Source organism: Mytilus californianus, unplaced genomic scaffold (assembly GCF_021869535.1).
Source record: "Mytilus californianus isolate M0D057914Y unplaced genomic scaffold, xbMytCali1.0.p SCAF_15, whole genome shotgun sequence".
In the NCBI taxonomy this organism is placed as follows: Eukaryota; Metazoa; Mollusca; class Bivalvia; order Mytilida; family Mytilidae; genus Mytilus; species Mytilus californianus.
The window spans coordinates 5,692,605-5,719,450 of NW_026262637.1; the positions used below are offsets into that span (position 1 = coordinate 5,692,605).

The window sequence follows — 26,846 nt, forward strand, 5'->3', positions numbered from 1 at the left end:
AAATAAGCAACAAATTCAAAAGTAGATGTAGGATGAATTATAGAAAGAAGGGGTACCTGGGGGCCCGAAACTTGACAAGGTTTGGTTTGGAACAAGTAATATGTCTGCATTAACATTAAATGTAGGTTTTAAAAGGGGGACCCAGATCGCCTTTCCCAAAATCCTTTTCTGAAATGAAAGGTAACCCCATATTCCTGGGCGCAGTTGAAAAATAAATGAACATGACTTTGAAAAAGCAAGAATATTAAGCTAAAAGAAATAGACCAAATTTGGATGACATCTATTAAAATGTTTGAAATAATTATGAAGTTGACAAGAAATGAACTTGTTCAGATAATATAAAGTACAGTCAGCCTACAGATTTGTTGCTTCCTGAAATGTCTGCTTACACAGTGCTTTCCTAAAATGATTTGTAATGTGATCGTTTTCATGATGAATGATGAGCAAACATAGATTATGCTGTTGGTTTTCACGTTTGAATTGTTTTACATTGTTATTTCGGGACCTTTTATAGCTGACTATGCAGTATGGCCTTTGCTCATTGTTAAAGGCCATAGGGTGACCTATTGTTGTTTATTTCTGTGTCATTTTGGTCTTTTTTGGAGAGTTTTCTCATTGGCAATCATACCACATCTTCTTTTTTAATATTATAATGACAAGATAAATGTTATGTTACCCACACAACTAAGTAAAATATATAACTTCTCGTTGAACTTCTAAAACAACGCTAAATCTGCAGATTCATATCGTATCATTCAATGCTGTCAGATGCTATGTGAAAAATAAAGAAATTTACCTTAATGTATGCTTCCATTATATTCAGCATTGTTATTCAGTTATGTCCAAAGCAGAACTTATGAAAGGCATGCAATAATTTATTTTCAATAGATGCATTTGAAAAATTTATTTTCGGCACTAGTAAAGCGACGTCTATGTTCATGATGTCATGTGATCATCTATATATATAAGAATATTTCATTAGAGTTGATTTATTAAAGATGGCTTTGAATCCTACTTATTGCTATTTGTCTGCAATTACTGGCCATCACAAAGGTTCACGTAAAATCTTGACGTCATAATACAAAATATCTGACGCTTGTGACAATGGAAAAGTGATTGTAGTATGATGTCAATGGTTGAAGCGGGACAGATTCTCAGGTCAGCTGGGACAGAATTCCATAAAGTGATTAGGTGTATGGTTATTATATATGGGTACTATGTTCAGGAGGATGAATTCTAATATATATAGTAAAATACCTGTTCGGTTTTGGATTAACATCCTGGATCTGGCTTTCCTTATCAACCACCATCATTGTTAACGCATCCAAGTCATAAACTAGAGCCTTTACATAGTCAGTTCAATCTGCCAATATCACATATTACAAATACTTAAACAAATACAGCCGATAGATTAAACTCAGCACCATTGTATATTGATGATTATACATATAGTATCAGCTCATTCAGATTTGAAAAGGTTAGCAAAATAGCAGCACCATCTGAAAATGGGAAACCTTGATTATCTCGAGCATGTGAATCAAAGCAAATAGCAATTATCATCACGACGAAATGTACTTATTGTAAGACCTGATACATTGTACATTGTAATGTGAACAAATTAGAATTGGATTTATTTATATCAAACATTTGTCAAATGCAGTTCTCAGTGCTGTTGATATATCAATTAACAATGACTGCTGAGCGCCACTGTGTACAGTGGCAGATCCAGAACTTTTCATAAAGGGGGCCTATATAATCAACCAAGGGGAGGGGCGGCCCCAGCCCCCCCCCCTTTTTTTGGATCCGCCTGGGGTGTACAACGACTCCAAAGAATAAATCATCATGTACGAGTACATTAAACTGTCTACCCCACATGCGAACATCATTTGGGACCTCGCTGTGTTGCAAGTATCTTGGGTTTTCAGGCATATTAATTCAAATTGCTCATTCTGCCTTTTTTAAGGTTCATGTGGACCCATTGGCTAAAATGGCTGCATTTTCACCTCAAAATTTACTCTATGTACAGACAAACCTGCGCATCTGGAAAAATTTTAAGGCATAGCATGCCCTAGATAAATAAACTTCTAATGCATTGTATGTTTTAGAAAATTTAAAACTTGACTGGATTTTGCAGTGCACTTTTTTTCGTCCCTGCAGAAGATGATAAAATAAACAAACAGTCGAGTTTCACTTGATATGGTCCACTCAGGTACACAGTTTAAATCACCAATTAGTGTCAGGTATCTATTGTCCATCTATTGTCCATGCCAATCAATACAGTTCACTTCAATTATTACCTGTGGGGAAGTTCTCAAACCTCTTTCCCAACTTAGTTTATTTTGGCACCTTCTGTAGGAATGAAAAAAAGTGCACTGCAAAATCCCGTTAAGTTTTTAATTTTCTAAAACATAAAATATATTTGAATTTTATTTATCTAGGGCATGCTATGCCTTAAAATTTTTTTAGATGCACAGGTTTGTCTGTACTCAGAGTAAATTTTGAGGTAAAAATGCAGCCATTTTAGACGAAGGGTCCACATGAACCTTAATTTCATCTATCTATACTACTTACTAGTCGTAGACGTCCAGCTAGAGGGGTCATTAAACAAACTATAGTGCACTGAAACCATTGCCCATAACTAAACCGTGATGATTGGTGTTTGCTACCTTGCACACACGCAACCATATTACTCAGCTTGTTTGTTTTCTATTCTTCTAATCAGCTGTTTATCGGCAATTGTCTGTTTTGTTTACATCAGAAATTAATGAAGCGGTGAATGCGCGGGGAAACGAAAGGACATCTTCGTATCAATACGGTAAATTCCGTGATTTGAATATTTTCTAATCAATATGTTCAAGCAATGAAAAATATGAGGATAACATTTTTAATCATAGAGCACACGTTTTGTGTATTTACTATTTAAAATTATAGTTTATGAAGAAATATAGCAAAATATGTTTCAATACGCACTATAAAGTGAAGATTAGATATTATTGTTTTGTTTTTGAAAGAACATTAATAATCCATAAACACACCTTTGTACCAAAATTGCAACAAAATTTCAAGATAACATAATTTCATCATCACAGAATGACATTATTTGCTCAAATTGACAGGGCTTCGTGAACTAAATTTGGCTTAAATTATGATAGCAATTGAACACTTCATTATAGTTTCTACCGATGACCTACTATCATGATTTTTATCCGACCCCACTTACGGACGCGTTGACATATAATGCATACAACTCAATAATAGCCAATCAGACGTTAAGATATCCTTCACTTCCCCCAGAAGCAGCCAGGAAGCAGCTGAGATGCAGCCATTTAATGTTATTTATAACCAATGAGATACCGTTAACAGATTAACCACATTCCAGACGTCCAGCCTCTGACTAATCAGACCGTATCACCATGGTGATACGGTAATCACATTTTTGTTTATTGCAATGACCATAAGTTTTAAAGAATTAGGAAGTCAGTGTTCTTGAATCGTTTTATATAGATCTATAGAATAATTTTAAGGATTTAGTCTAACGCGTTTTCATCAATCAACTGTATTGATATGACATGATTTTGCATTTAATTGGCCAGACGCTTATACTATTTCACTGATTTAACACACCCAAAAGGTGCCTTTTGAATTTCGTCTTAATTTCCAGGGTTAACTGGCATTGTTTTTTCATATAACATTGATAAAAAAAATATGGACATATGCGACGGTATGATTGCCAAAGAGACAACTATCCACTAGAATTCAAATGAAGTGGAGGTGAGCAATTACTGGCAACCGTATGGCCGTACTTTTTTCTGTTAAGAATTTAAAAGCTGCTTAAATGGACTGCGCTCTTTTTTTTATTCCGCTAAAATGGTTAAATTTTAAAATCATAAAAACGCCCTATCTATTCACTGACAGTAACTTTTTTCACTTAAAATCTTATCCCATATTGGAGCACAGCTTGTGCTTCAGAAAACTCAGTCACACATCAACTTCTATTAATTAACTACAGTAACTGATGTAGGATATCTAGGACGAAATATATTAGTATAATAGTCCCAGGGGATATCAAAAATATATATAGTCTCGATAAACACTTATCTCTTCAACAACCGTATAACGGTAATGAATATTTATTTATATCAATTAACTCCCTATTACGCAGGAGGTCATAGAAAAGAACAGATGCATTCCGAAAAGACTTCCGGTGTTCCGAAAGACTACGGAGGTCGTCCAATATATACTGCGTAAACCCTCAGGGGTTTGCGCAACAAATACTAAAAAAAAATATTCAGTGTCGACATTTTAGTGAGGCAGTTGCCTCACTTGACTCAATGGTAGTTACGGCTTTGGGTCACTACAACATATTATACTTGAAATGAAGAATGTTAAAATACGTAGATCGCAAATTTAATTACTTGTCAAAAAAGCTGTATTATATATATCATCTCCCTTCGGCGTCCATCCGTCCACGATATGCACACCGAAATAGGTTGTATTTCTAATTGTTAAAGTTGTTCTTGACATATAGTTATAATTGACATTTCTTCATGGATCTAAACTGCTTCAATTTTGTTTATTCATTACAGATTGTATGTAACCTACTATTATCTTATGTTTAGGTCTATTTCACAGCCATAGGTTCTTCTCTGAAAAAATACTTATATCTATACATTTAGTTAAGTACCATGCAGTATATATTTTAATTCTTTAGAGAAAAGCGCATATACTCAACTTTCAGAATCGTCAGCCTTTTGCCGTCAAACTGCATGTGTGCAATTTTTTTTAACTATGACATGTATGATAAAAAAATGATATAGATTCATGGTTTATTTCAAACTCTATGCTCACATGCTCACATCTGAATGCGTCAGATATCTTTTTTTAAAGATAGTACTTGATTTTAAATAATTAAAAAAAGAATTTTATTGAAAAACATATTTTGCATTTTTTTTTAAACCTTGAAGCATATACGAAATTTCCATCCCGAATAAATGGGTATTATAGAATACAGTACATACCTATATTCGGTTATATTTTCCGGTTTAATTTCAAAATTTTGAACAGCCATCTTGATTTCAGGTGAAAAAAATATATAAACTGAAACCATGCACAGGTGCGAGACGAAATGTATTCAGATGAAATACATATATTAAAAAAATCTCGTCTCGCACCTGTGACTTATTAAAGTCATATGATACTTCAAATTAAAAAATAAAAGTTGAAGATGTTTTATATACTTGAATGGCTAAGTTTTACTATAAAAAAAGTAAAATAACAAAAATACCGAACTCCGAGGAAATTCAAAACGAAAAGTCCTTTATCAAATGGCAAAATCAAAAGCTCAAACACATCAAACGAATGGAAAACAACTGTCATATTCCTGACTTGATACATGCATTTCCTTAATATGTAGAAAATGGTGGATTAAACCTTGTTTTATAGCTTTATTTGTTCTTTAAAATGAGCCATAGATGAAGATTTAAGTTCTGGTTTACGAGTTTAAATGTCCTATATGGTCTCAGTTGGACACTTGATGGGACATAGCCGATTCATCTGACTGGAATCTTTTTTGGCATACAAATACTGAATTTAACGTTATCGCCTGCTTAAGATACAAAAAAAAAATAGCCCAGCTTTATATCGATTTTGCTTTCCAATTTTTTTTTTCCGATCCATTAAGAAAGCAGCTACCCGCCCTTTTCTTATAAATGAATAAAAAATAAAACTGATCTGATTGGTCTAATTTTGATCGCCGACATCGACGTGAAGATCGTCGAACACACAGTCATTCTGTTCATCTCGGCAATTCCTTACGACAAAGTTCTTGGCCACACCTAGCTCAAATGAAAGGTATTTAACTATGCCATGCCCACAAAAATATCGAACCGGGATTTGGGCCGATGAGGGCACTACAGGGGTTCAAAATTGCAACTTTAAGTATTTGTCTGATCAACCATACACTCTTTCGGTACTCCTCGGCACTGCCGTACGGAAAATATGTTGTCCGTCTGGTGTTAGGTGATAAGCTATTGTGCATATCGTTAACTCACCATCTCGTTGGGGTGCATTAATGCATCCTAATTGCACAGCGGCGTGCCATATTTCGAGTCACCTATCCATGGGGAACTATGGGAACTTGCACACTCTTATGTATTACTGTACTTGCTTAATCCGAAGCAATACCCTGTACTTGCTTAATCCGAAGCAATACCCCGTACCATTTATCTATTGAAAACATAGAATCATGGAGCACGTGAAAAATAAGTGAGATGATAGAGCGATATTTCTTCAGTTTTTTATATAGTCCATGCGTTCCAATTGGTTAATTAAATTTGTTAATGATTTTGTGTATTAAAATTTATAATCGATTTGTTGACCTTGTCTTTCATTACTGTTTTTCCTTTCGCATTTCCGCTGTGAGATTGTCGATATTCTAACGAGAGATGTCATGGTTAAGGTGACTGCATACGAATTAGCTGCCGGCGAAGTAGAGAAAGACAATAATTCAATAACAGTTATTTTTCAACTGATTTTTATAGTTTTTCGTTCATTTTTTTGTACATAAATTATGCCGTTTTCCCGTACGGTGACCTATAGTTGTTTATTTCTGTGTCATTTGGTCTCTTGTTAAGAGTTGTTTCATAGGCAATCACACCACATCTTCTTTTTTATATTGTACAATTTTGAAGTTTTGAATAAAATAAAGGATTAATTTTTAAAAGATGTACACGTGTTTTATAGTTAAACTTGAGCATCAATTATATAAAACAGTCAACTTTTTTTGTTAGATATGATGTATCATATGACTTTAATAAATTGCAAACAACAATATACAGTTTGAAATAAATTGATCTGAGCATAATCCAGTCAGTGTGAAAAATTGTCTTAAATTTGACAGTTCAAGTTCAAAGTATCGAGCCACGTCAAATGAATATTACCAAAAATAGACTAACCAGTAAAAGTAATAATTTACAAAGACAAATAAAAGAATTATATATAGCTTTAACTCGTTAAAAGTCAAACAACAGCCCACACGACACTACTCAGAAATCTAAACATTGGACAACACGCCCCTTTCCCCCATAATAACAAAACAAAAACAGATCTGACGAAGTATACTAATTCAAATAACTATTAAGAATCAAACTTCTCAGAGGCAAAAGATGAATTTGGCTACTCTTTTTAGGTATCTTTTGGCAATTTAGCTCCTAACATTTGTAGGTATTTATGCATCTGGCTTTCAAATGTTTCGGCTTGAGCGTTCCTGACGTGGCTCGGTACTTATACAACCCGTCATTGTGTTATTGTGCTATGTAAAATTTTGTATTCTTGTCTTTCGTTTTTGCTAATATGCTTTGTCGATATGCCTTTTTGTTTTTCTTTGTTGACATATTAGTTGTTTTTTATAGTGATTAAGATTATAACACAATGTTGACTGCTGTATCCCTGTTTTTGACATTTTTACCTATTATGTCTGTTTATTTTGTTCACACATCGTTGTCAATATAATTCATGGAATTTTATGCGACTGTCATACAAGTGAGAGGTTTAGCTAGCTATAAGACCAGGTTTAATCCATCATTTTCTACATAAGAAAATGCCTGTACCAAGTCAGGAATATGACAGTTGTTATCCATTCGTTTGATGTGTTTGAGTTTTGATTTTCGCCATTTGATTAGGGACTTTCCGTTTTGAATTTTCCTCGGAGTTCGGTAATGTTTTTATTTTACTTATATGTTCTTCGATAATATGGTTAATTCTAAAACAGATAATCGGACAAAGCTATAAATGCCTGAAGACTGAGCAGAACTGCAAGTGATTCAGTATTCGGCAAAATGTAAAAGTGGGATATTCTCATTGAAGCTTAAACTAAATTGCTGTTTAAAATTAAACTATTTTATTTTGGTGAGTGACGTCCTTTCAATTTTGATTTGAAATGTCTTCATCAGCAACACGCAGAGCCGAATTGGCTTATAATGGTTTTATGGAAATATGTTAAAATGGTTGGGAAATGTTTAAAGTATATGTTAAAGATTCTTTTTAGTCTCTTCAATATCTATAATATCCAGTAGGATTTGACACTTTTTTTCATTCTGACGAGTAAAAATAATTCAGAGGAAATTGGTCCTACCGTTTTCCTTGAGCCTTTCCATTTAGTTTTCCATGAGTAATCTTAAAAATAATTTTCAAAAAAATAGCGTAAAGTTGCAACTCAATGAAAAATAATTCGCTATCCCGAAACCCTCGGTTACATTAATATTTATATGATAAATAGATATGGTATGCACAGGAAATAAGTTCGGTATATTTTGGACACAAATCTTCACAGCATTGATTTTGACAAAAAATCAATTAAGAAATGGAGCAGTCCTTTGTTGATGGTTGACAAGTATTTTAGCATGTTATGAGGTATATGACAATCTGACGCATCTCATTCTAATTGACGCATCTGATTTTACTTCTGATATAAAAATGAGGAATAAACAAGCATCCAACAAAAAAATTGGTCACTTTGATCTTCAAAATACGCCTTAAGGTTGGTTTAGATTTTAGACATTAAGGACTTTGAACAACTTCGTATTATAAGGTTATATCAGGGAGATTGAAACAACCTAAAATGACTGTATGACCCTATATCTCACGCTTCATTGAAAAAGAAAACTGAATATGGTGTATTTATTAATATACTAGTACACCTTATCAAGGTGGGTATAGTGTCCGGCTGGAATCATGTTTTTTCGAGTGAATATGATCAAAAATATAAACAAACAGACTTCTTTTCTGGTAAGACGTAAAAAAAAAGAAGCCAGAACCTTATATTTAATATCATAGAAAGTAAGTTAGTATTTGTGATATTTACTCTATTTGTAAGTAATAGCATAGATATAATAGCCATCTATGGTAATAGTTATCCCATGAGGACGCGGTGTGTCAATAACCGTGAAATACAATATGTTTTTTTAACTTGAGGGATGTTGTTCACAAATAAAACATATAATTTATATCATCTTATAGTTGTGATCTTGAAGTTTACGTTTTGGGTGAAATATTTTCTAGATTTTGTTAAAATCAGTTTTAATCCTAAATAAGAATGAAATATTTGCCACTGAACGTTAGTATCGTCAAACCAATTTTATATGACCGATATTTTATTATTTTATTTCTGAAATCTTTGTTAAACATGACGATTGTATTTATTACCATATTATTAATGGAAAAGTCTTTGTTATTATTTTATATCTAAATCGCAAAACGTGTACAATTTATTTGTGAAACATGATCATATACACATGGACATGTGTAATTACAGTGTTTGAGATATCAAATAGTGTATTTATTTCTTAAATTTTTAAATTCAGTGCAAGAATTTGTCATTTATATATATACGGACTCGACGGAATTTTATATTTTGTCCTTGGGACATAACTTTAGCAAATTAATGGTATTTGAATAGTTTGTAGGAGTTAATATCACATAAAGCTAACGCTACTTCTTTAAATTATATGTATGCCGTGTTATAAACAGTAGGGGGGAAAAGTGAACTGCATCGAAAGTTATATATAAACACTTGAAATGGCATGTATATGTGATAATTATATTTAAATCATCTAATTTATTGTAATGACCGAATAAGACATCTAAAGAAGAAAGCCATTAAAAAAAGTTTTTCCTTGAAATATAAAATAAATAGGGGAAAAAATGTTGAAAAAAATTATACCACACTTTAGGATATTTCTAAACGGAGAAGTCTATCAAAATTGGCAAACAGATTCGTGTTTAAATTACTTGAAGTATATTTTCTTTAAAATAAACAATTTTACATTCTGATATAAATTTATAGGTCAGGTATTTGAGTACTACAGAAGACAAAATAAATCAGAGTGCAAAAGGAATGGTAGGAATTTTTGACAGTATTCTGGCTAGAAAATGCATGGAAATGGAGATCGGACAAAATGCATTCTACCATTTGATACCCCAGAATGAATTACTAAGTATAAGTAACATAATAGCCATCCTTTATGCTACATCTGATTCGAATTTCACACATATACATAAAATGTTTAATATTACCGTGAATGCTGGTGTATTAAGATATGACTTTGTATATTTTTAACTTGAATTATTTATTAAGTTAAAACGTATTTTGATATAGTTCTGTTTCCTGTATCCATACCTACCCTCAATTTTCCTGCTTAACCTAGCTAGCACGGTGAAGTCTAATCATTTGGTAAAGCATGCATTATGAGTTTTTTCTCTACCTATTTACTTTATTTTGTTGTGCCAGGAGACCGGAATAATATGTTTTTTTGTTGTTTTTTTTTTTTTGTTGTTTATTTTTAGGAGGATTTAATATATTCTTAAAAAGTATGCATTGAGTACTCACTTTATTCATTACTTTTATTACAGGGGCAGTGAATAATTTTTATGAAGATATGCTATACTGGATAATGGATTAAACATAAGACGGAGTCAGAAATAGTGACAAAACAAAGTGTAGCAGAAAAACAAAAGGAACACTCTCGTGTAGAATACAAGACTAGGAAAATAGCTCTTTGAAATGAATAAGCAATGCCTTCATACAGAGCTTTGACATTGCAACATAAACCGTAATGATTTTATACAAATGTGATAAATAAATTATCATAAATAGACTTTTAAAATTTTCATTCTAAATCTGTTTTAGCAATGTATAGATACAAAAAAAATAACTATTAATAGTTTACTGGTTGTCTAGCTAATAGAAAATTATATATATTCATACCTTTGTATTTTAATTATTTATGAAAAATAGGCGCCTCTGAAAAAAGAAGGCATACTTGTAACAGACACTACTGAAAAAGCAGACATACTTAACCAACAATTTCAGTCAGTATTCACTAACGAACCACCAACTAATATTCCTGATAAAGGTCCAAGCCCATACACAAAAATGTCAGAAATAAAAATCACAACACCAGGTGTCGAAAAGTTATTACACAAACTAAATCCCCACAAAGCAAGTGGTCCAGATAACATCAGTGGACGTGTATTGAAAGAACTAAAAGCACAAATTGCACCAATCTTAACCATCATATTTACCAAATCTCTTGAATTAGGCAAAACACCAAAAGACTGGAAACATGCAATTGTTGCACCAGCATTTAAAAAGGGCGAACGATACAAGGCTGAAAATTATAGACCAATTTCACTAACTTGTATTTGTTGCAAATTGATGGAGCACATTGTGACAAGTAACATCATGGACTATTTTGAGGCAAATAACATACTTTACGACCTCAACATGGATTCCGTAAATCGAGATCATGCTAATCACAACTCATTCAATTTATACAAGAACTTTATAACAACAACAGCAAAAATATACAAACAGACCTCATTATTATGGATTTTGCCAAAGCCTTCGATAAAGTACCCCACAAACGTCTACTCTACAAACTTAAATACTATGGCATTCAAGACAACACTCTCAAATGGATTCAGGCTTTCTTATCAGACCGTACACAAACAGTGGTTATAGATGGAATAACATCAAACACAGTACCAGTTACACCAGGTGTGCCCCAAGGAACTGTCCTTGGGTGTATACTCTTTTTAATATATATAAACGATTTTCCAGAATACCTCGATCACAGCAAATTACGACTCTTTGCTGATGAAAGCATTATATACCGTGAAATAACATGTCAACAAGATTGCACAAAACTACAAGCGGATCCAAACGCAGCTGCTAAATGGGAGGCTAATTGGCTCATGGCCTTCCATCCTGGATAATGCACAATTTTAACCATCACACAGAAAAAGAAACCATTCAAACACGATTTTTCTGCATAACCATACTTTAGAACCAGTAACATTAGCAAAATATCTGAGCGTAACCTTACAGTCAAATTCAAAATGGAACAATCACTATGACAACATCATATCAAATGCAAACAAATCTCTTGGCTTCCTGAAGAGAAACCTAAAAGTATCTAACATCAATATCAAATCCCGTGCATACCAATCCATAGTGAGACCAAAACTTGAATATGCCTGTAGTTTATGGGATCCACACACAACAGAATACAAAAATAAACTAGAAATGGTACAGAGGCGTGCGGCCCGTTATGTATGTAAAAACTACCACAACACCAGTTGTGTTACATCCATGTTAAACAATCTCCAATAGCCCTCACTTGCTGAGCGCCGCCTCAATGTCGATACCTCTGCTGGTGGACTATCAGTCCCCGAGGGTATCATCAGCTCAGTAGTCAGTACTTCGGTACTGACATGATTTATAACAAACTTTTCTAAAATTGTCCGTTTATAAATTTTGAAATTATAAAGAAACTAAAGTTTCAACTCCCTCAGGCAAAGTTGACCTTATATGAATTTGGCTATTTGTTTTAGGTATTTTTGTCACATAGTTCTTCGACTGTTTCGGTACTTATACATCCCTCGGATTTCAAATGTTTGGCATTGAGCGTTCCTGATGAAGGTAAATCCAGAAAAGCGCTTCGGACGCATTAAATTATTAAACGTGTTGTTTTCATTTTTTTATGATCTACAAAGTCATCCATGTACTAATTGCAATTCCATCGCTAGTCCTTATACCAACAAATACTAGAACAAGAAAATTACATACCCAATCACTTCGGCAAATATCCACCTCAAAAGACAGTTACAAATGGTCATTTTTTCCACAAACAATAATCCAATGGAACATGTTACCACAAGTTGTGGTAGCATCAATTGAAACCTTTAGAGAACAGTTGACACCAACTGTTCTCCAAAACATAAATTAACTCTATTAATATCAATGTACATATATTTTTTAATCACTTGTTGTCTTTCTTCATGTAAATATCACCATTCAAGTAATCTACAAATTTAAAATATAATTTTTTGTTCAACTATAATTTTAATTACATACTCCGCGCATGCAACAGTTCGTAATCTTCAATATAAATGAAGCTCAAACTGTATATCAGATGAAGAAAAAAAAATATGGATATGTTGATTGAATTCATTCAAATTAAGGTAAAATTCAAAAGTACAATTCCTGGAGAGAAAGATTGATTGATTGGTGATTGCTTAAACGTCCAGTGGCAAATATTTCATGCATGTTCAGGACGATGGAGAAAAAGAGACAAAATACCAAATTTTCAAGGTATTATGTAAGAAACAAAATGTTAACAACAGTGGATCAGTAAAAGGCAATAAATGCAACATTTAAAAAAAAAACTAATACACTCCCAATTTTAACTGATGTAAAAACCAGGAATTATTTCAGCTGTTGCTTGGAAGGGATTTAAGCATCCTTCATATGCTTCACAAATTGAACCAACGGAGTTCCAAGTTTTTATTACTACGTTGGCCCAACGTTTGTTCAACATCGACTGTATTATTCCAACATTGGGCCAACGTTGGACCTAAGTAATTGTATAAAACCTTACAACGTTGTGCCAACGTTTAGCCATCACGTTGGGTCATCATAAGGCCACTTTGCACTTATACATTGGGCAAACGTTTGAAAACAACGTTGGACCAATGAATGTAAATACTTTGGGCCATTGTTGTGCCAACGTTCACATGTTGTCTGGGTCGCCGTTGTCAGGATTCGCTCGTGAAAGAAACCATTCCATCTTTTTTTTCTTAATTCTTTAATTATTAAATGGATTATGTTGTTGTAAAATTATTTCAGTATAACTAATATTATCGAAATAACTCAACATAATTAATCATAACGTATTTCAATTTTTTAATACTGTTTATTGTAGACATTGAACAGAGAATATTTATTTATTTCTCTTTTGCACCTCTTTTTCAGGTTTCACTAGTACTAATAAGTAAGGTTGAACGCCTCCTAGAATTGAGCAAACAAGCTTCTGCGAGTACGATACATTATACAACATTCTGGTCTGTTTTCAATTAACAGATAATGAAGTGTTACTTAAAGATGGTCTTACACGCTTTTGAATGTTACATGTATATAATTTTGCATTTACTAGTGTTATTGTCTATGTATCTATTAGTTACAGTTGCATACTAAATGAGAGATCGTCCTCTTTGATTTTCTGCATGTGAAAATAATTCTGCGTTAACATGTATCTTTACTTTGTTCTCTCAGGATGATGATGATGCGGGATTTTAACGACCTTGACTGGCTATACAGCCCTCGCACGTCTGGGCAGCATATGACACTCACCCATCCACAATGGGTTTCAGAGTGTCGCTGACGCGGGTTTACTGTACGGGAGCCTCATAAACTAGTTTGTCGTTGAACCATCTGAGTAGCACAACATGTTGTAGCAAATGGGTAATCTGGAGCTGATCCAGCACGTCCTTTCAGCTGTAAGGACTGAGACGTGACTGAAAGATGTGATATGATCTGCTCTCATGAGATCCTCGCTTACCGTTATATTAATTTATGATAAGAAGAGTCAATGGACCCGTATGTATTTAGGGAATGCCACGCTCCATTTGTACTCTAAAAAAAAACTTTCGTATATTTCACGTTTCAGAGTCCTGCATGTATATAGAATTTTACCTAGAACTCAGAAAGATGATACCAGTGCGGGTTATACTTAAACCTCGTAATTCTAGATGTCAGGTAACTTACTTGTGTTTGTGTTGGATTGCTGTCTGATTGACGCATACCCGCCATTTTATATTTTTTTTTTTTTTGTTTAGGGGTGCATCCAGTTCATTAGAACATTAAAACATTAAAAATATATTAACGTTAAGTAACCTTAAAAGATTCGTTACTTCAATATTTTGTTTTTAGGGAAAACGAAACTTCTTCTCGCATGTCGCACTTTGGGTAATTGTTAACCTTGTTCTCTTTTGCAAAATATGGCCTTGAATTTCAATTTTGTGAAAATATAATAAAGCCACAAAATGGTTCCTAAATGGATATTTTTCAAAACCCCAAAAGCTAGATAAAACTAATCTCTTGATATAGGCTCCAAAATCAGCACGTTTTACACATTTTTGAAAATACGATGGTTTTATGCATTGTTCGAACATAAAACATGACCAAATATAACTAAATAAACTAAAAATAAGATAAACAAATGTATTCTTGTCAGATCAAAATACCTTTAATATGCAAGTGCATTGATACAGATTATATTCTACTGAATTTACTATATCGATAATATAACATTCGTTAGTATTACGTAATATATATATATAAGTCCTGTGTCCAGGTGAGAAGTAACAACAGGTGGTATGTATACTAAAATGTTTATCGTCTTCCATTATACATGAGGGTGTGGATGGGAGTTTACAGAATAGAGAATAATTGACAAAAATATAAAGAATAGAGAAAATGACCAAACAAATAAAGAATAGAGAATGATGAAGTACTAAAATATAAGGAATAAAGATATATAATGGGCAAAAAGTCTGAAGAATAGAGAAAAATGGCCTAAAAATAAAAGAATACAGAAATAAAGATCCCCATCTACCCCCTCATGCATCTGCCGATGACATTTAGCTTCAGGGCAATCATGGGCATACGATACAGTTTTGATCCCATGGTGATTTTTTTACGAAAGTTTGCATACAAGCTATTTTTTACCAAATCAATTTGAATATGTAATAAAAAATATATCTTCATGTGCTAAATATAATAGATAAATGGGTTCGAAATTTTCGACATTTACTTAAAATTTCGGTTTCTTGGACATTTCTGTCCTTTGAACAGACATCCTTTTTTTTTGTTTCAATAAAATAAACATATGCGGATTTCGGTAAAGAGATTTGGAATATCTTCGTTACAAAATTAGGCTCTACAATTGTGTAACAATTCTTTGTTAATAATTCATTTTTATTAAAAGAAATTGATCTAAAAAAAACGTCGGTCATTTCTTCGTAAAAGTTACCAGGCTGAAGCTAGCGAACAATAACTACCGAACAATTAAAAGTTGGAACGAATAATCTTCATACAGTATCAAGCCAAATGTCATTTTAAAAAAGAGGAGTCAATGTGCTCGTTTTTAAGCTTATGGTAAAAATCACTCGAAAAAATGCACATTTTCCCGATATTTCGCAGTTTGACGTCGCGAAAAATAACATTTTATGTTAGCAATTAAGTGTCGAACGAATTCTACAATATATAATATTCTGTTAAAAATCATTTTATAGATAAACATTATCATCTCCCGGTTACGCTTGACCGCAGAGATAACACGTATTCGTTGATAAAAAGACTTACCGTGGCGACAACATCGGCGCGTGCCAACTAATTAAATAGTAATTATACCAATATATAAAAGAATCAATAGTTATTGGATTTTTTTATATCAAATACGGAAACATTATGTAGTATTAAAGTAATAATACACAATGACATGACATGATAAAATTTAGATTGAACAAATTCTTGTTCAGATCCAGGGACACAGATGTCCAAATTATTTAGTATACACCAAATTCTGAAATAATATTAAATGAAATGGCCATCTAAGACGTTTTGCTTATCTAAGAGGTTTTTTTTTGTCTCTTAGGGGTATTTTCTATGGGCCGGGAAATTCTCAAAATTTCATTATCCCGTCAAAAACACTAAAAACGTCCTAAGTTATAATGTGAATTTGTAAAAAAGTATTATCTGCAATGTTGCATTCACAATGCACGCTTTTTTTATATATATATTTATATTTCTTTTCTCTTCCAAGTTATTCTTTAATGTTTACTGCTACTTATATATATTTCCAAACACTTTGATAAATCAATGAATGGTTAAAATGTATAAATGTTATAAAGTTATTTTTTTCGACAACACAATAATTATTTGATTATTCAATCTTTAAACATGTAAATGCATATAAGGCATTCCTTGGATATGTGTTAGGTGATTCATTGATGTTTGCGTAATGTCCAGTGGCAAATATTTCATACATTTCTGGACGAAAATAATTTAGGTAAGGTTACAAATTAATGCGGATCCAGGGGGGACATATGGATGAACCCACACCCTTTTATCCTGGGTTGAGAACCCTCTTTTAAAAATGGCCGGATCCGCCCCTCTTTAAAATGTAACAATTCATAAATAAATTATTTATCTTATCTAATATTCAGTTAAATTATAAAAATCGATGAGTTTTATAATTTGACAACACTTATCTCATTAATATTGGAAAGACACTAAAAATATACGACAATTAATCTATGTACGACATCGAATGTTTAGTAAGTTTAGTAAAATTGCCGACCAATCAACACTGAAAGCGCGATATCTTAAATTTGTATATCCTTATACAATTTAATTATCATATGTCAATTTTAAATCCCATTCTAAATAAAATGGCTTTTCGAATCGTGTGTTAAGTGCTTATCGTTCATTCGTCAATGAAGCATTCACCGTGCGTGTATCGTGCGTTCATCATTCATCATTCACAGTGCGTGTATCGTGGGTTCATCATTCATGATCATTCATTTTTCGTTAATCCTCCGTGTTACGCTCATCGCTCATGGATCGTCCATTCACCATGCATTCAGTTGGTCCAGTGTATATCTTAAGGTGGTACCTAACACTACAGGGAGATAACTCTGTAAAAATCAGCTAAACGTTTTAATTACGTTGTATTGTTAAGGAAATATTAAGCTTCTCAATGATCAAAAGTAGTGTTTGTTAAACTGCTATATAACCAATGAAATTTTTCCGATTAAGTGGTTGGTTCAAATTTTTAGAAATTTTTATATTTTTGTCAAAAGGTCAAAGTAAACATTTTGTCAAAATTTTATGAAAATTAAACGAGCCAAATTAATGTTAGTCAAGGTGTTGGGTACCACCTTATTCGAAATTAAAGGATATATGGGTATACTTGAACGTCAATGACACGAATGCTATCTTGGTTTAAACAAACAAATATTTGGGAGATTGTAGGGCCAAGTGGTACATATTTAAAAAGTGTTGTAGTTGTTATGTGTCACGTATAAATATCTTAACTGCGTCTGATTTACAACGTTTTGACACATTCAAAATTTTAGCTTGACTGATTTCGATAGCTGTAAAACTTTTGTGTTGTCAACAAAGTTCACCATCTATAAAATAAGGATTTGTTATCAATGTGATGTGTTTACTTTTCATCTTGAGGAACACAAATCATTGTTCCCATCATTTCAATCTTCCGGTTGTTTAGTCGATAGTCTTGCCTATGTTTATTTTGTGAATTTTAGTGTGGTATCGTATTATAGTTGTCAGCTACACCACTTTTTCTTTGATTTCTAAGATTCATACAATAAGAAATAATATAAAAATAAAAAAAGTTATTACATAATGAAATTAACTGCAAGAAGCTGTGTCTTCTTTTAAGTTATTTTCCCTTCCAATTTAAAATGCATGATAAATTAGATATCCGAATATGAATATTTGCAACCATAAGGTTATTTGTTTATCGAACCATTCATTTAATTTGAATAATTTTCATTGCACTCTCAAATGTTTTGCAGAGTACGAATCAATTAATTATTCTGTGTAAATTATATTTTTAGTAGGAATAAAACATGAAATGAAGTATATTTCTGAGAAATACAATACAAAGGCAGATTTACAAATATAATAAACAATATTTTAAATTTTCATAATACGATTTAGGTTCTTATGTTTTAAATCTCTTTCTTAGAAAAAGTGTATGTGGAAATTCTATATAACTGTTCATGTCATTCCAAAGCTTCTTTGATTTTCATCCAGAACACATCATTCCCAAAGTGGTCACGTGGATATTCTATAAACGATTCAGACTGCACCAGTTCCAACATCACCAAAGGTAAATCCTTTACAGCTATTGGTTGATATAAAATCATCATTAATACCTTGTCTCCATGGCGGGAGTAAGTAGTTTCCATTCTCGCCATGTTGAATTCAAACATACACCAGTAAGATGTTAAGAAGTTCTCAGTCATCACAACAATCGTTTTCCTGCTGTTATGAATGGCATTTGTGATATTACCAGCAATATCTTGTCCTGGCGTGAAGTCCCTCTTGTGAAGGCACAATTTTATAGAGAATTTATCTTCAAGATTTTTTATCATTTCATCATGAACGAACATTTGATCTTCGTCAGCGTATGAAATAAATGCATCGTACAAATAATCGGTTTCATCGCGATCCTGTTGCAGTTGATAGCCTCGATATTTTTGTTTTGTCATGTAATATAAATACCGCAGTTTCCATCGATATCTGTACATCACTCCGAAGAAAAGTATTATTATAAAAATGATAATGGCGACTGAAACCCCGGCAATTACATATCCATATGATGAACATTCCTTCTCTAAATGTTGGTAGACTAACCTTGGTTGACTAAGCAGGATCTTTGTACTGTCTTCTTGTAGACATTCGTACTGATGACGTCTTAGCAAGTGGACGTCAGTTTCAGATATCCATTTGATAAAATCTATAGTTTTACAGTTGCATGCCAGTGGATTGTTACTTAGATCAAGGGTGAGATTATTCTTTCTATTTGTGTCGTCTAAATCCTTCATAGTACTCACACCAAGCGAGGATATGTGGTTGGTCGAGAGATCAATTTTAGTTAATTTATTCATATGAGCAATGTCAAATAAGATATCAGATAGGTAATTGTCTCTTAAGTCTAAAGTTTTTAAGGCGACTTGTGATTTAAAAAAGTCCCTTGGTATAGTAGCGATCCTGTTTTGCGCCAAATTGAGTTTTGTCAGCAATTTTAATGCTGACAATATATTTCCTTTCTCGTCAAACGGTATAATGAAGCCTAATAAATTGTCACCAATCAGTAAGGTTTCAATGCTAATGCAATCTTGGAAAAAGAAATCGCTTATATTTGAACAAAAGTTAGACGATAAATCTAAATACCTAAGTGTTTTGATATTGATAACCGGTCCTATCCATGCTGTCACTAAATTCTCACTACCGTCAACATGTACCAAACTATTATTCATAAGTGTACATCTTGGAACGGTAAATCGGAGTAATGATCTCTTGATGTAAAAAAATTTGAAATTTCTTGGAAAAGGAATGTGAACATTTACTTCGTATCCATTATTTAGGACTGTGTCGATGTAGTTTTGGACAAAATCAGATGTTCCCTGAACGGCTGAGGATAACTGACGTTTGTTGATGTGTCCAGTTGGAATGTCATGAGTTGAAAAGAGATTTGACACGTTCAGAACGCTGATGTTCATAGCTAAAGTCTCGTATAAATAGTTTCCGAATGAGAAATCGTTGTCTGCAGCCGAGATTTTATCAAGAGATGGCGGGAAATTTGCCAGAACCCCAATAGCTACTTGTTGTATTCTGTTACTATCAACATGCAGTTCTACCAGCGATGTATTCCGAAGATACTTTCCAAACTCGTATGGTACCATGGTATTCATGTGGAAAGTTTCGTGAATTTTATTCAGTTTTAATATTCTAATGGAGGTGAATTGTAAATCTTGCAATAATCCTAAGACTCCTTTAAAACGTAGTTTTTTGTTATAAGAAAAATCAACATACTGCAATTTGGATAAATGTCGGAAAGTTCCGTTACGTATTTCTTTTATTTGGCATTCTAAAATCTCGATCCTTTTCAAATTAGGAACATTGATAAATGCATTTACATCAAGAGATTTGGTGACACATATACCAGAAAGATTGGAGATTTTCAGTGAAGTAAGATTTGTAAGGTTTCCGAGTTTGACCGAGAGATTTTTGTCTTCTACGCCATCCATTGTTAAGTTACCTAAATTAATAAGGTCATTTAGTTTTGGGAAGATCTGGCCAGCACTGTAAAATCCGACATTATTCTCAATATTTAATACTTGTAGAGATTTCAGTTGTGAAAAGCAGGCATCCTGAAAGGTGTTTTTTTTGTAAACCAATATATTACTTTTTAGATTTAAATGTTGGAGAGAACTAAGCCCATTGAACGATCCATTACGTAGAATATCTATTTTGTTATTGGATAAATCTAAAATGATCAATGAACTTGAATTTTGAAAAATATTTTCTGGAATGTCATGAATTTTGTTATAGCTAAGGTCAAGTTTCCGTACTGATGAATCAACCAATGGAATGTAAGATAAATTTTTATGAGAGCAGTCGGCTGTAACTCCCGATTCCGACCCTGTTTGGTTGTAACAGTTGCAATTTGGCTCAAATGGACATGGTATAAAAGATAGGTGGTCGTTAGTAATGCTTCCTCCTGTAGACATGTACACGTGATGTATGTGGCATATTAGATAAACCATTCTCAAAAACATCTCTATCTGAAACGAGTCACAAAAATATTTTTAAGTCATAATCAATATTATATTACAACAGTATGGCTGTCTTAAATCGTAGATAAAGTTATCTCAAAATACATTTCAAGAAATTCAGCGGACAAATTATTTAGTTTTTTATTTTTAAGTAAATTTGTCTGTCATTAAAATAAATGTTCGATTCTTCGTTATTTTACGATTTAATGAATCATGTAAATATTGTCCATGCCTTCATTTTGATTTTTATGCATTTTTGTTTTTGAACAAGGTATTAAATAAAACTGGAAATCAACATCAAGTTTAGAAAACATGAAAAGGTTTAGTCATACTATCAATTGTTTGCAATTTATTTCTTAAGGTAAGTTATAATGCACAATATGTCTTTAAATCATAATAAATAGGTTGAATTTGAAAAAAATCAACTAAAAGGAAAAAAATGATATTTACATCAAATTAAAAAATAATCTAACTAACATCATGAAATTAAGCGGTAAGAAGAAATGGAGGTTTTCTAAACTTGATGTTGATTTCCAGTTATATTTAATACCTTGTTTTTGGTGAACCATCACCCCTATCATATTACTATAAGGACAAGAACACCTTCACCTATCTACAACCCAAACCATCACCTGCAATAGAAAAATGAAAAAAAGGTGCCGGAGAGACGGAGAATTTTGACTGCAAAAAGAGGAAATATTCATATATCCCTAAAGCAAAACGCATGCTTACGTTGAGAGCCTTATGTATAAATAAATTGTGTTTTCTTTTCTCTCTGATTTTCACGGTACGAGGTTTCTTTTCATATGACTTTCCAGGGTAAAAGATACACAAAATGAGACGTTATTAAGTCAAGATTGGTGTATGCAACGTACGGTATACCCTTTGCCTTAAAAATAAACATGATATGAAATAAATATTTTCATCGAAATGTTTTCGAAATTGATAAATAAAAAATGTGGCACAGTTCCTCCCAATAAATTTTTTTTTTAGATCAACAGCTGTTAATGCAATAATTATTCTTTTTTTCCATAGATACGTCAAGTTTTCTTTTATTGAAATCGAAATATACTGTATTACTGACATACTCACTTGATAAAGATATCACTGGCTGGCCAGTACGCGGTCAAATTATTCCAAAACGAAAATCATTCTTCCTTGTGCCGAAGCAGAGGGTGATGTATAAATATCGGAAATCCACATTTCACTTGACATTAGATTTATTACTAAAACGGGTAACAATATTGATACCATCAGAAAAATAATCACGGGTCAAGGTTCCTCACTGTATACGGAAGTTTACTCTCGCTAAGGAATCTACTATGCAATAACCTAAGTATAAGATAAAATGGTTTTTAAATATATTGATCTATTTTAGTATGTATAACTCATGAAACTACAACTCTAATAACAAAAAATTGATCAGGTTTATTTCTCAAAAGATTTTTGTATCAGAACACCATTAAAGGATTCTTTGCTTCCCTTATCTATCCAAACTCATGTCAGAAAGAGTAGCAATCCGTGTGGTGTGAAATGTAACATTTTACATGGCCGTGCTTGCATTTATATAAAAACCAAATACATTAAGGATGTATTCTTCTGACGTTTCAGTCTCGTTGAAATCTCGTTCTGGAATTATTTCCAAAACATGTGATACAAGTGGAAAATATCAATGAATTTAAAAAATGTTATAATCAAACTTAACTCTGTGAAAGAATTGTGTATTTACAATAAGTAGTTTTTGAGTAATAAATTTTTCAAATTTTATTACCAATCAAGTAAGTCTTTTTAGCCAAAATGTTGAGAAAATGGGTGAGGGGTACAAGAAAGGATTTTATCAGAAACCTCAAGACTGACTTCGTAAAGGAGGCTTATTTATCAATTAAAGATTTTAAGATAAGAAGAGCTATATGTAAATTGAGAATAAATGCACATGATCTTAAAATTGAGAAAGATAGATATAGTAAAAAATACAAAGAGAGAAGTCAGCGTCTATGTCATCACTGCCTATCACATGGATCAAATTCTATTGAAGATGAGACCCATTTCACAGTAAGTTGTCCTTTATATAACGAACAGAGAAAATTATTATGGGATAAAGTAAACAGTTTTTGTAATAATTTTAAAGAATTACCCAAGGATAAAAAATATTTCTGGCTGTTCACAAATGAGCATTTAGTTAGGATACTGTTGTCAGGTCATTAAAGATTGCATATTTTGGCGTTAATATTGATTCACTTATAGGGTCTTTGCATCGGCACTAAACACAATTATTTAAAAACCAGTTGTTGGCATGACACGGGTTATGTTCTTCTCATATATGTTATGATGGTATGATACTAAACCCCTAGCGGGAAGGATTGTGCCTGATATTCATATGATGAAGACATAATCTTTCAATCAGTTTAATTGAAGTCTGGAGCTGGCATGTATGTTAACTGCTAGTAGTCTGTTGTTATTTATGTATTATTGTCATTTTGTTTATTTTCTTTGGTTACATCTTCTGACATCAGACTCGGACTTCTCTTGGACTGAATTTTAATGTGCGTATTGTTATGCGTTTACTTTTCTACATTGGCTAGAGGTATGGGGGGAGGGTTGAGATCTCATAAACATGTTTAACCCCGCCGCATTTTTGCGCCTGTCCCAAGTCAGGAGCCTCTAGCCTTTGTTAGTCTTGTATTATTTTTAATTTTAGTTTCTTGTGTACAATTTGGAGTTTAGTATGGCGTTCATTATCACTGAACTAGTATACATATTTGTTTAGGGGCCAGCTGAAGGACGCCTCCGGGTGCGGGAATTTCTCGCTGCATTGAAGACCTGTTGGTGACCTTCTGCTGTTGTCTGTTCTATGGTCGGGTTGTTGTCTCTTTGACACATTTCCCATTTCCATTCTAAATTTTATTTACCAACTCTTATGTGCCAAGGCAATTATATAATTAAGTGTTTAGAAATAAGATCCAGGTGGATACAAAATATATAAAATAATATTTAATTATTATGAAATTATTGTTATAGTTATGTAAGACACATGATGTGTTAGGCTCTGATCCTGTCCATAATATGATAGTATTATATTAGGATCTAGTTTTTCTTTTTTCCAATCATATTGTGCTTAATATTGTTGTAAATGATGCCCTTTATAGGTTCTTGATTAGATTAATAAAATTCTTCTTCTGTACATCCCATATCCTTTTTTTCTTTTCAAATTTCTTAGATATGTATTTTTTCAATCATTTATAACAAAGAAGTTGAAATAATATGCATTTCGTTCTTAAAAAAGAGAAAAATCACAAATTTACAAAATTGACAGCATGGTAAATTTGACACGAAAAAGCATCAAAATATGATAAAACTTTCTTATATTAACACCTAGCTATAGTTTTTTTAAGTAAAATTTATTCAGATTGGTCCATTTCATCTTTATTGAAAGTATGAAAAAAAGTTTAATTGTGGAACTGTGATTTTTTTCACGATAATAGCCCAAAAATGGGTAAAAATTGATGAAAAATGGGAAAATCATCAAAATTAGGTACTTTCAACGGGCCGTAGCAAAAAAAAAGTGCACCACCATATGATTTTTTCTTCACCAATAATTTTTTTACAGTCATATAAACCCAAAAATCAGGTTAAGAAAAAAAGTTTAATTCTAGAAATTTTTGGCTCCTCAGAGGTGTACATCCTTAAGAAATACATAAAAATATATTTTCATTGGCCGGTGTCGTAATTCAATGATTACGGTTTATACGCAATCGCTAATGTAATGATAATTGAAATGTGGATAAACATACTATTATTATTAGTACGTACAAGTATCCAAACATTTCACCATAGGACCGTTAATGATTTCTGTGAAGAAGGGCGTTTAACAATCCTTGTATAAATAACATTTATTTTACTTGTCTGCTACTTGAACTTCTATTTAATGTTCAAATCTTTCTATAAACATAATGTCCAAGTACGTCATGCTACATATTTTTTTATTTATTTTGATAACGAATAAATAACAAGAAGAAATAAGCTTAAAACAAATCTGCATGGTATTCAAAATAAATACACACAACATCATATCTGCTGAGCTTCTAACCTTCATATGTTCTAGAAGAAGAATTATTTGGAGACTCTTTGATGTTTTATAAGTACAGTATGTTAACAGCAATACGTCGTTCAAATGAACATTGCATTGCAATTCTATGTGATGCATTAGTAAAATTTAAGCTGCAAACGTCTATCATTTGTAAAATGTATAAAGTACAGAAAATTAGAATGTACATATTTCCTTGCCTCAGTTGAATTTGTTACTAAACGGATTGACACCATTTATAAAGCCTGTAGTAATATAGAATGATATGATTAATTATTCATGATTCAATTTCCTTCAATGTCCTGTTTAATATGTTTTCAATATAAGTGGGAGACAACCCTATGGCTGAGCTGTTGTAATTACATCGTCAATAATTCTGTGGAGTTTGTTTCACAGCCTGATAATACTTTAAATTGGTACTTTTGAGGATAGGGCAACTCACTGATAAGTTTTTTAACATCTTAAAGTTCGTATTGATCATAATTTTTGCATTCCCTTTATTTCTATCATATACATTTTATTTTAAGTATTTGTTTTAAATTGTTAATTTTTTAGTAATGTATTAAAGTATTATTAAAAAAATAATCAGCCATTTCCTGCATTTCCTTATGTACATGTACGTTCTACAAATATCATTTATCGATGTTTTGGATTTAAAACATTAAATATTATACTTCAAAAATTATGATTCACTTAATTTCTTTAGATAGTCAAAATTTATTGAAATATTTTAATATTTAATTGTTTGAATATTTGAAGGAACTTATGTTCCCATTATTTAAGGTTACAAAATCTAGATATTTAATTACAGCTGTTATATGTTAATATAAAAAAGAAGATGTGGTATGATTGTCAATGAGACAACTCTCCACAAGAGACCAAATGAAGCTTTATACAGAAGCCATTTTAAGACTGATATAAAAAGCTTTAAAGAAATGATTTCGTTATTCAAAACCTAATTTAGACTTATAATAGTTGACAGATTACTATGTTGAACGCATCTATCCCATCGAACTTGAAATAAAGGATACAAAAGAAACAGTTAAGTCTGCCTCATATCTCGACTTACATCTAGAAATTGACAATGAAGGTCGGTTGAGAACAAAACTATACGGCACAAGAGATGATTTCAGCTTCCCAATTGTAAACATTCCATTTCTATGTAGCAACATTCCAGCAGCGCCTTCATATGAAGTATATATCTCCCAGTTGATACGATATTCCAGAGCTTGCATTTAATATCATGGTTTCCTTGGTAGAGGGTTGCTGCATGCTTACAGGGAAGCTATTAAACCAAGAGTTCCTAGTGATGAAGTTGAAGTAATCCCTTCAAACATTTGACGGACACCATCACGAGTTGGTTGACCGTTATGGAATATCTTGGTTTCCCAGTTGACGACGAATATGTTCCAATTATCGTAACCACAAAACCGTCCTCTTTTCATCGAATGTGACATACCGAATTAGACTTATCACCGGGTTTATATACTTAAATGAGCAACACAACGGGTGCCACATGTGGAGCATGATCTGCTTACCTTTCAGGAGCACCAGA

At 32.4% G+C, this 26,846-nt stretch overlaps 1 protein-coding gene and 1 long non-coding RNA gene across 2 annotated transcripts in view; both read right to left on the bottom strand.

The window, feature by feature from the left end:
- Window positions 1–5,185, bottom strand: part of LOC127725269 (uncharacterized) — a 42,009-nt gene extending 36,824 nt beyond the window's left edge. Inside the window, exon 1 of the long non-coding RNA XR_007992890.1 lies at window positions 5,019–5,185. This is a non-coding gene — a long non-coding RNA (uncharacterized LOC127725269). The remainder of the gene's footprint in view (window positions 1–5,018) is intronic.
- A 13,407-nt stretch (window positions 5,186–18,592) lies between these two features.
- Window positions 18,593–26,628, bottom strand: LOC127725948 (toll-like receptor 4). The gene is made up of 3 exons (XM_052233253.1): window positions 26,570–26,628; window positions 20,691–20,935; window positions 18,593–20,195 (listed from the first exon to the last, which is right to left on the bottom strand). The coding sequence occupies exons 1-3, from the start codon at window positions 26,626–26,628 to the stop codon at window positions 18,649–18,651; spliced, it is 1,851 nt and encodes a 616-aa protein (XP_052089213.1). The 3' UTR covers window positions 18,593–18,648.
- Between the last annotated feature and the right edge of the window lie 218 nt (window positions 26,629–26,846).